The 11644-nt window shown below is 46.6% G+C and overlaps 1 protein-coding gene across 1 annotated transcript; it reads left to right on the forward strand.

The window, feature by feature from the left end:
* Positions 1-4203: 4203 nt before the first annotated feature.
* LOC120388183 (claw keratin-like) lies at positions 4204-4722 on the forward strand. Its single transcript, XM_039509841.1, has one exon. The coding sequence runs from the start codon at positions 4228-4230 to the stop codon at positions 4720-4722; it is 495 nt and encodes a 164-aa protein (XP_039365775.1). The 5' UTR covers positions 4204-4227.
* The last annotated feature ends 6922 nt before the right edge of the window (positions 4723-11644 follow it).

Below are 11644 nucleotides of genomic sequence, written 5' to 3' on the forward strand. Positions count from 1 at the left end.
TCTTCAGAATCACAGAGTGTCTGTGCAATATTCAGTCCTAAATTAGTGCCAGTCAGGAGCAGTGGTGAGCATGGGGTGAGTAATCACTGTGACTGGATTTATTGCTGACTCTACCACTTGCTCCCTGTGTAACCTTCACCTCAATGTGCTTGTTCACCTCCACATAAACCAGATCTCAGAGTGATATTATGCTCGATGATCAGAGGCTTCCTCTAATCAAAGGACTTCAAAGCACTGCAGGCTCATTAAAGTTGTGTGTGCGCACAGGGTTGTATTATTTTAATAGCAGCGTTTTTTTTCCTGGGATTAGATTCCCCCAAATTATGGATTAGGATTCAAGGGTTCTCACAACGATTTGCGGCCTTTGACAAACCCATCTCCCTGTCCCTGCCTCCCAGAGCCCTTCACCGAGAGCCTGTCAAGGGTAGGTTTGAAGTCACTGTCTGCCTGCAGAGTCCCATCCAGGCGAGAGCCTGGGAGCGGTCAGGCGACCAAATGACGCAGCCGCCTCCACTGACAAGAGCTGTCTCATGTGTCACGCACAGTGGCCCCACATGTCTCCAGAGGTGCTGCACAGAGCCCCCAAGGAGGCTGTGAAGTGCAGGACCACGACCCCTGCCGGCAATGCCACTGCACACACCAATGTGGCGCATCTCACAGCCTTTGGTAACAGCTACTCATCAGCAACAGGTGGGCGCTGCCAGAAGGGGCTCCTGCTTTGCACACCCACAATCCTACCCATGCTTTGGAGGCTGACATAGCTGCAAAAAAATCTGCTGGTGCCCTCCTTAGAGAAACGCTGGATTAAATGAACTTTACAAATCCATGTTAAGGTTTCTGATGTCAAACCAATAATCAGTGGATGATTCCTAGCTTCTGAATTTGGAGCTGTTTGATTTTCATTCAGTAAAGCTTTGCATTTCCCTTTAGCAAACATTCCTTTACAAAGCTCAAGAGGCACATGCTGAGCCAGTGGACATCAGTAGAGTTCCCTAGACTTCAGTGATGTTCTGTGCTTTCCGGCACTCCGGGGCTGGGGCCACATGCCACCCACCTTACCCTCCCATGCTCAGGAGGCTGGGGCTGCCCATTGCCCGGCACTCCATTGGGGCTGGAGGGTCTAGCTGCAGGACTGGGTTGGTGTCTGCAGTGGGGGGAGGGGGGCGGATCTCAGCTTGGAGGGGGTGGGAGATTGGCTCCAGAAGGGCCTTGGGTGGAAGTGGTGGGGCAGAGACTAACCTCTCCCAGCTGGAGGTTTAAGCACCACCCATGGCTTTGAGCACTGGGGGTAGAGGTGCCAAGTATGTACAAAGAGAGACATTCCCAACAAGGTTTCTCTAACCTAGGCTAGATAAAGTGTGTTCCTTCAATTTGAAGTTGATGGAACTGTTCCCTTTTACACTGGTTCAGTATCTACCCTTCAAAAAAATATATGGAGATATACCTATCTCATAGAGCTGGAAGGGACCCCCAAGGGTCATCAAGTCCAGCCCCCTGCCTTCACAAGCAGAGCCAAGTACTGATTTTGCCCCAGATTTCTAAGTGGCCCCCTTAAGGGCTGAACTCACAACCCTGGGTTTAGCAGGCCAATGCTCAAACTACTGAACTACCCCTCCCCATGCCTTAAAGTGTAAAATATATATAAAAAGGAAATGCAAAGCTCCATGGACCAAAAATCAAAGAGCCCCAATTTCAAAGGCTGGGAAACACAGAGTGAGCACTGGAATGACATCTGTGACATTGACATGCATTTTTAAAGTGAATCTAAACTTCAGTGTTGGAAGATCTAATCCCAGTAAAAAGTGCTTTGAAATGCTTAGATCAGAGGAAGGCTCAGACAATCCACCCTGTAAATTACAATTATACCTTTTGCCACAGAGGTAAATCGAGGCACATTCAGGTGAAGGTCAGACAGGGAGCTATTGGCAAAGTCAGAAATATACCCCAGCTTAATATTTACAAGGCTATTGCACCTTTGGAAAATTGACAGACTTGTAATTCCTTTGGAGAAGTATTATCCTCAAGTATAAAAAAGCCACCATTCAAGTGGATCACAATATTAGCCAGGTTTTTATTCTTGACACTGAGATCCAAGGATGCTAACATTTTTTAACCAGACATGTTACTAACCTTGTCTTGTAACACGGTATAACAGGGATCAACCTAGAGCTCAGCCCGTGGTAGGATGCATCAGAAATACTGGGTTGTATTTCTGTTTCTGCAACTGACCCCTGTGTCTGACCGTCACCTCAATGTACCTCTTTCTGCAGGCCTATCAAACAGACAGAGTAAGGATGTTAAGGCTGGAAGTTCTTCAGCATTCTCAGAACTCAAGATTTCAAAGCCCCTCACAAGCACTCACTGGTGTTTCACACATGCAAAGGGTTGTGGTCCTTGAACATCAATATATTGTGGGGATTAGACACCTCTGCAATGAGTCACACAGTCACTTTACACAAAATATAGGCCAAGGTCTCTCATGTCATTCCCTTAATCAAGTCATGATTTAAAGCCACACATTTGGGAGCTATTTCAGATTCATTCAAATGTAGTTTTGAATTTGGTATTTATTAAAATCTGTGAGGGCTTAAGTCCCTGCTAAGACCGAGTTTGAAAGTTTAAAATGAGACTAACATTGTTCATAGGGACAAAGAGTCCTGTGGCACCTATTGTTCATAGGCATCGTACTATCCCCCTGCCAAAGAGTGAATTTCAGACTTAAAGTCCTCACAGGAAACATACTGGAGGAAATGGAATTATTCCCATTGATTCAAAGGGGATTGGATCTGACCTGCTAGGAATAGAGGTGGTGAGAATGGAGAAAAATGGCACATTTAGAATGAACTGCCCAATGCCCCTAAGCACGACCAGCATGAACTGAAAGGACCAAATTGGATTCCTTTCATGACACCCACTTGTGCTTAGGGTGACCAGATGTCCTGATTTTATAGGAACAGTCCCGATTTTGGGGTCTTTTTCTTATATAAGCTCCTATTACTCCCCACAACTTGTCCCGATTTTTCACACTTACTGTCTGGTCACCCTACTTGTGCTACTGATGCCGCTCAGAGTCGCCTTGACATTCATTCTCATTGCAGCACCAATAAAGTCAGTGGAATGAAACAAGAAATGCAGTTGGCCTAAACAATTTTAAGATGAAAGACAACTGAAGAGTGCAACATGCATGTCACACCCTCTGAGGCTGAGATTAGCCCAATAATGACCAACGCTGAGGAAAAGAGCTCCAACAAAAAGTGGATTTATGAAGGCAATCAAGTTTGTTTGGTAACTAATTAGGACCTCCTCCACAAACACCATCACAGATCCTCCAGGCAGTTCTAGGAACTGTATAAAAGTGCTCACCACTCAGCACTCTTTTAAACACTTCTCTGGACTTCATCTCCTTGGTGAACTGGGTAAGTCCAATTCCACTCAATCTCTTTCTAACCCCAGAAATATCACAGTAGGGCCTCTTTTCATTTAAGATGGAATTTTGCATGTTCTTGCTGTGATTTTTATCAGGGATCACAATTATGGAAAAACACTATCTTGTGTCATTACTGAGTTGCAGACGCTGGTGGATTCATGATCTGAAGCTAAAGGAGGGACTTTAAGAGCAACATATGCAATTGGGGAAACATATTTCCTATTCATTGGAAATAGATTTAGGGCACTGAAATCTTTTCAGTAACTTTAGAAAGTCCCTTAGCCATTTTTCACTTAGGTGGATTTGGAAGAAACTTTCCCAGAAAGGTCCAATTCGGTGGTCTTCTACTTTATTCTGTAGCAGCTGTTACTTTTCAGTATTGGAGACAAGAGAACAAATGAAGCTGACAAGTGGAGTGCTCCAGTCGAACAATTCCTATGTTCTCCTGAACAGAAATACCCATTGAAGGTGCTTCTGTTCAGATGATGTAATTTCATGTCGCTCTATTCCAGTCTGTGTTTTACAGACAAAGTCATTGAGAGAGGCTGAAGGGGACCGGTTGGGAGAGAAGCTTCCTGCAAGTGGACAAGTGGACAAGAAGGGTAGAAAGACCAAATAGGAACAAATACATGAGCGCAAACCAAGAGACTAACTCCACTCCTCCTCTCTCTCTCTTTGGCCCCATGCTGACCTCACTACAATTGTCACCGAGCTTTGAAGCCTTTCTTCCACCAGCACTTCTACCTTCTCTTTATTCTAGTTCCTGTTGTGTGTTTCAGGTTTACCTCAATCCCAGAAAGATGACTTTCTCCAGCCTGTGCTATCCAGAATGTGGGGTGGCCCGACCCAGTCCAGTCACTGGCAGCGCCAATGAGCCGTGCGTTAGGCAGTGCCCTGACTCCGAAGTGGTGATCAGACCCTCACCGGTTGTTGTGACCCTCCCCGGACCAATTCTCAGCAATTTCCCACAACAAAGTGAAGTGGGAGCTGTAGGAGCGCCTGTGGTCGGAGCCGGTTTTGGGGGCTCATTCAGTTTGGGAGGATTGTACGGCTATGGAGGCCATTATGGAGGATTGTATGGTTTAGGGAGATTAGGTGGATATGGGGGCCATTACGGTTATGGGGGATTATTGGGCCATGGAGGTTACTGTGGTTACCCGGGTCTTTATGGTTATGGGGGATTATTGGGCTATGGGGGACACTGCGGTTACCCGGGCCTTTATGGTTATGGGGGATTATGGGGATACGGGGGATATGGCCGTAGGTATCTTGGTGGATATTGTGGGCCATGTTAAACCCAGCAGGAACATCCATGGAAGAAGGAAAAACCAGGAAATGAACAGCAAGATACAGATTCACCCCTGACCTTTTGGGCATGGCTTTCAGAAGTGCTGGGCAAACAGGGCTCCAGCTGAACTCAGTGGAGCTGTGTGTGCTCAGCATATTGGGCTGATAGCCATGCTGCATTTCTAATGTTATGCTTTATGACTCTTTGTGCTAATGTTTTCCCCAGCCATGTGCTGATTCTTTTATTCGCATGCTGTTTACACTGAACCCACAGTATGAAGGGAACCGCAACCTTAAGATAGGCATCATTTACGTTTATTATCACTTTAAGTCCCTTGACAGTGGGGAAAAAGAGACCTTGCTGTCAAGGAGAATTAGGCCCCACATGTTCTATCCTTTCCATCAATACGTACTTTTAGCACCTCACTTTGACCTTAGCTATGGGCTAATGGAGAAGCTGCATAGTCCTCTGCTTCTATTTTGCTTTGTCTCATTTCCCACCGACTGGGGTAAAACAAGGAACTTAAAATGGTTACAAAGGAGACTTGTTTGTCGATCTCTGCAGCTCCACCAAAGCAAACAGAACATGAAATGCGCCCCACTGTGGCGTGTAATCGGTCATAGCCCTTCTTGAAACACTGGAAATACATTCTTTCTGCTCTGTAGTATTTCTTCCTGTAACTGTGTACTGCCAATTTCATTTGTATTAAAAACTCTGCTGCATCATAATATCGGTCTTCTGGTTCTCCTTGTTCCTCCCTCCTTGCTTAAAAATCGTGTTGAATGAAATTGCTCCCTATGAAGCCAGCAGCTCAGGACACTTCTCCAGTTGTAATTTTCGGAGCCCTGGGTAGATAGAGTCTTTTCCTGCAAAGACTTAGAGACAGATTTTCACTTAAAGTACATTTTCCCTTTAGTTTTAAGAAGACCAATCATACATTTTGCGTTAAGAGTCTGCGAGAGTCTTTGCAGGGCAGCGCCCCAGGTTTTCGTAAGGAAAAGAAAAGTGGCCACCACATCACATACTTAATGTAATGTTAACTGTGCTGGATTCTTCCTAATAGTGGGAGGGCCACGAGGCCCCACACCCTCCATGGGCCCACTCCTGCCCCTCCTCTTCCCCCAAAGCCCCACCCCCCTGGCCAAACCAAAGCTGGAGCCAGGCTGGGGAGGCCAGACCCCTCCATCTGCCAGGGCAGAGGGGCCCTAGCGCAGCCCATGTCCTGGGCCCCCTACACATGGCTGGTGGATCATCCATGGTTCCCCACAGCTGCCTGTGCAGCTCTTACCCTGAAGCGTCTCCCGCTTCCAGTCTAGACTGAGGGCGGAATCTTGTGGGTGAGAGGAGGGGCAGGGGGCCGGGCTGGGACAAAAAGTGGACCACAACCCATAGTGGTTCCTGCCCCCTCCCCCCCCCCGAGTTTTGTACCAGAGATCTCACATCACAGGCCCTAGCCCCAGACAGAGCTGGAGGGTGGAATGTGAGAAGTTCTGTGCTGCTCCCAGCTTCTGCCCTTGGGACAGAGGTTTGTTTATAAACAGAGACAGGATGATAAATATAACAAAAGGCTTGTCATTAAATTAAACTAAGGATCATTATATCAGAGGTGTAGCGGTGTTAGTCTGTATCCACAAAAACAACAAGGAGTCTGGTAGCACCTTAAAGACTAACAGATTTATTTGGGCATAAGCTTTCGTGGCTCAAAAACCCACTTCATCAGATGCATGGAGTGAAAATTACAGATTCAGGCATAAATATATATTGGCACATGAAGAGAAAGGAGTAATCCTACAAGTGGAGAACCAGTGCTGAAGCCCAATTTAGTCAGGGTGGATGTAGTCCACTCTCAATAATTGATGAGGAGGTGTCAATACCAAGAGAGGGAAAATTGCTTTTGTAGTGAGCCAGCCACTCCCAGTCCCTATTCAAGCCCAAATTGATGGTGTTAAATTTACAAATGAATTGTAGCTCAGCAGTTTCTCTTTGAAGTCTGTTTTTGAAGTTTTGTTGTTGAAGAATGGTTACCTTTAAGTCTGTTATTGAGTGTCCAGGAAGATTGAAGTGTTCTCCTACTGACTTTTGTATGTTACCATTCCTGATGTCTGATTTGTGTCCCTTTATCCTTTTACGTAGAGGGACTGTGCTAGTTTCCTTGTTAGGATGTAACCTCTATGTGAGTGGGGGATGGTCCCACTATCATGGGGAACTTTCCTAGCTTATACACTGCCACAGTGGAATTGGCTAGCGAAGAATCTGAGTCCTTGATCCCACTCCCTTTACCCAGAGGCTGCCTGACGTCAAGGGCTCCCCTTCCACTCTCCTGTGTGGCAGAAACCTTGTAATCCCGACAATGCTGGGCCCAGGATTTCTGGAGGACTCGACCCGCAGTCTTGTCATGGACACTTAGGACAGGGGTAGGGTGTCCCCACACCTGGCGCTCTCTTCACACCAGATCCTTCACTGAACCACTGATCATTGCATATAGTTCAAAGCAAAAACAATTTATTAAACAGTAACTGATAAATAAATAAGGAAACAATGGAAAGGTTAAAGGAACAAGTTACCCCACCCTGTGGGCTGAGGGACACCACACACAGCCGTCTCTGGAGTGTAAGGGCAGTTCATAGTCTGTTCCTCACATGCGCCAGGCTTCCTGCCCAGTCCCTGGCTGTGCTGCAGGGACGCTGCGGGTCGGACACTTGCTCTGGCGGTTCCCACACGCCCTCAGGCTCCAGGTGGCAGGATCCTTCTTCTCAGCATCAGGCCTCCGTCAGAGTCATGATCCCCATCTTGGCTGGTGGCATCTCCCTGTGCTGGACCCTCTGCCCAGGGTCCCCCACACTCTCCCCAGCTGGTCACTGCACCCGGTTCCAGATGGCTCCAGCCCCAGTCCCAGCTCCACTCTGCCCCAGCATGGCTGCGGCTCTGCCTCCAGCTCAGCTCTGCTCTCTGGGCTGCTGCTCTGGCCCGTCAGGCTGCTGCGGCTCTGCTCAGCTCAGCTCTGGCTGCTGCTCTCCCCCCTTAGCTGGGCCCCCCGCTGGCTCAGGCAGCTCCAGCTCTGGGTTCCTGACTCCCTCATTGGCCTGCCTGCCCTGTCAATCAGGGTAACCTGCAGTGTTGGGCTCTCGCCATTGCCCCTGGGGACTGTCAGTCTCAGGATCCTGATTTCTCATTGGCCCTTCCCCTTTCTTTTGGTACTGGGAGAATGCCATGAAAAGAAACCACTGAACTTTAGGAAGGGACCAACAGTCCCCTGACATCTATGACAGACACACGAGTTCAGTCCAGTATCACAAGACGATGCTTTGGTTTGTAAACCTTAGCGAGTAACCAACACTTGCTGATGAATAATCAAAAGTGGGTTTTTTAAATCAAAACAAAACACAAACCCCCACCTTCTCCCCTGGTGTAAATCTGCTCTGATCCACTGGCTTCACTGCAGCTACACTAAATTAGAACAGACGAGGATCTGCAGCTAGATTCACTTCTGCATGTGAGAAGGTAGCAGTTTCTAGGCTGGAAGAGACGGGTGGCCCATCTAATGCAGTATCTTGTCTCCATGAGTGTCACTCACGGCTGCTTCAAAAAAAAACAGAAGAACAATGAATTAGCCCTTTATGGAGTATCCCCCAATAATACCCCATAACCGTAAAGTCCCCAGTATCCACCTAATCTCCCTAAACCATACAACCCTCTTCCTAAACCATTTATCAAAAATTGGGGGTGAGATTTTTCAGAAATCCTTAAGGGATTTGAATGCCCAAGATCCAACTAAAATCAATAGGGTCTAGTGACACAACTGCATGTCTTTGTCTGAAAATCCAGGCCTTAACTTCTAAACTATGAAGAAACCAACACCTGCAACTCAATAACAGAAAAAAAAATTGAAAAAAACCCAAACCCTTCCCATTGTTATGAATCACAGAGAGTCTGTGCAAGATTCAGTCCTAAATTAAAAGGATCCCTAGCACATTGTCTGAATGGTTATGGAGGGAGCAAGTGGAACAGGACTTCTCAAGTTCACATCGGAGAACTAGATAAAGCTGTTAGAAGACCCCTGAGTCATGAGTGGTTTTAGACAGTTTTTTAGGCTTCTGGAGGACTTGAGAGACCCTTTGTTCCTGAAGGCCCAATTCGTTACAAACCAAACTTTGATTAATTCCTTCAACTGATGTAATTTTTTTCCTGTATCTTTTTGAGGATCATTTTCTTCCTAACTCCACATGGGGTGAGGCACACATTACACCCTGCATCTCCCTTTCCTCTGAAAACGTTCTGGGCCAGCTACGTTCCTGGGATCATTCTAGTGACTTCATTGATGCTGCAGTGGGATATTCAGAAGCTGTAAATGGGAACTGTCCAATGCCGTTCAGGAGCAGTAATGAGCCTGGGGTGAGTAATCATTATGACGGGTTTTATTGCTGACTCTGCCAGTTGCTCCCTGTGTAACTGTCACCTCCATGTGCTTGTTCACCTCCACATAAACCAGAGTGCTATTATTCCTGATGATCAGAGGCTTCCTCAAATCAAAGGACTTCAAAGCACTGCAGTCTCAGTAAAGCTGTGTGTGTGCATATTATTATTATTTTTATACTAGATTTTTTTGAGGGATTAGAGGCCCCCAAATTATGGATTAGGATTCAAGGGTTCTCACAACAATTATTTTGGTGGCCTTTGACAAACCCGTCTCCCTGTCCCTGCCTCCCAGAACCCTTCATTGAGAGCCTGCCCAGGGGAGGGTGGGTTGGGAACTCACCAGCTTTCTGCAGAGTCTCAGGCTCCTGTGTCCCATCCAGGCGAGAGCAACCCGGAGACCAAATAATACAGCGGCCCCATATGTCTCCAGAGGTGCTGCCTGGAGCCCCCAAGGAGGCTGTGAGGTGCAGGACCCCAACCTCTGCTGGCGATGCCACTGCACACACCAATGCGGCTCATCTCGCTGCCTTTGGTAACAGCTACTCAGCAGCAATGGATGGACGCTGCCAGAAGGGGCTTCTGCTTTCCACCCGCACAATCCCCATCCATGCTTTTGAGGCTGACATAGCTGCAAAAAAATCCTCTGGTGGCCTCATTTGGGAAACACTGGATTAAATGAACTTAACAAATCCATGTTAAGGTTTCTGATGTCATGACAATAGTCAGTGGACGATTCCCAGGCTCCGAATTTGGGGCTGTTTGATTTTCATTCAATAAAGCTTTGAATTTCTCTTTCTTTAGTAAACATTCCTTTACAAAGCTCAAGACACAGATTCTGAACCACTGGATGGCAGTAGAGTTCCCGAGACTTCTCTGACGTTCTGTGCCTTACAACTGAGGGAAGGCATTTAATGCTGCTCGGGTTTCATGAAATCTTGGTGGGGGCATACTTTCCACTTTAAAAATCATTCTAATTGTGGCTGAAAACCTTTGTGTGAGAGATGGGTCTTGCAGAATTCACTAGGTTGCCCAGACTTCAGTGGGAGGGATAGCTCAGTGGTTTGAGCATTGGCCTGCTAAACCCACCATTCTGAATTCAACCCTTGAGGAGGCCACTTAGGGATCTGGGGCAAAAAATTGGTCCTGCTAGTGAAGGCAGGGGGTTGGACTCCATGACCTTTCAAAATCCCTTCTAGTTCTAGGATATTGGTATATCTCCAATAATTAAATTAATCCACTCTCATTCTACAGTGGGATTGTTGAAGAAGGAATCCTTAACTGTCAGTGTGGTGCTTCTTCCTTTTCTTTATTAGCTGAAGTCTCTCACAAGACCCACTTCTCTTGGCTGCTCATGGGTGGAGATGCAGTACCTGATGTTTCCCATTGGTTTCCCTATATGTTGGATCTGAGCACAGGGGGTAGAGGTGCCGAGTATGCACAGAGACATTCACAACAAGGTTTCTCTAACCAAGGCTAGATAAAGTGCATTCCTTCAATTTGAAGTTGATGGAACCGATCCCTTTTACACTGGTTCAGTATCTACCCTTAAACGTCAAAATATATATAAAAGGGAAATGCAAAGGTACATGGAACAAAAATCAAAGAGCCCCATTTCAAAGGCTGGGAATCACAAACTGAGCACTGGCGTGACATCTGAGACCTTGACGTGAAGGTTTTTAAAGTGAATCTAATCTTCAGTGTTGGAACATCTAATCCCAGTTAAAAGGTATTACTACTTTAGTAATTCATCTCTTTGGCTGTATAACACTTGATGAGTGTTTGTGAAGTGCTTTGAAATGCTTAGATCAGAGGAAGCCTCAGACAGTCCACCCTGAAAGTTACAATTATACCTGTTTGCCACGGAGGTAAAGGGAGGCACATTCAGGTGAAGGTCAGACAGGGAGCAACTGGCAGAATCAGAAATAAATCTTAAAACTTGGGACTACTCATGCCAAACACTAACTTGTATCTCTTGAATCCTACTAGCTGCTTCCGGATACATCATTTACCTGAGAGTAACTCTTAGAGAGGCTCATTCTGGCATTTTTTTTATTTTGGTTTGATGATTTTGGGGTGAACTTTTGCGTGAAACATCTTCTCATCTAAGGGTACGTCTACACTACGGGATTATTCCGAATTTGCATAAACCGGTTTTGTAAAACAGAATTTATAAAATCGGGTGGAGCGCGGCCATACTAAGCACATTAAATCGGTGGTGTGCGTCCATGGTCCGTGGCTAGCGTCGATTTCTGGAGCGTTGCACTGTGGGTAGCTATTCCCTAGCTATCCCATAGTTCCCGCAGCCTCCCCCGCCCCTTGGAACTTCCGGGTTGAGATCCCAGTGCCTGATGGGGCAAAAATCATTGTCGCGGGTGGTTCTGGGTAAATGTCGTCAGTCACTCCTTCGTCTGGGAAAGCAACGGCAGACAAGCATTTCGTGCCTTTTTCCCCTGGATTGCCCTGGCAGATGCCATAGCATGGCAATCATGGAGCTTGTTTTGCCGTTTGTGACT

The sequence above is a fragment of the Mauremys reevesii genome, linkage group 1 (assembly GCF_016161935.1).
Source record: "Mauremys reevesii isolate NIE-2019 linkage group 1, ASM1616193v1, whole genome shotgun sequence".
NCBI classification, from domain to species: Eukaryota; Metazoa; Chordata; order Testudines; family Geoemydidae; genus Mauremys; species Mauremys reevesii.

Excerpts from the sequence above, each read along its gene's own strand:
- LOC120388183 (XM_039509841.1), top strand. The coding sequence starts at position 4,228 with ATGACTTTCTCCAGCCTGTGCTATCCAGAATGTGGGGTGGCCCGACCC.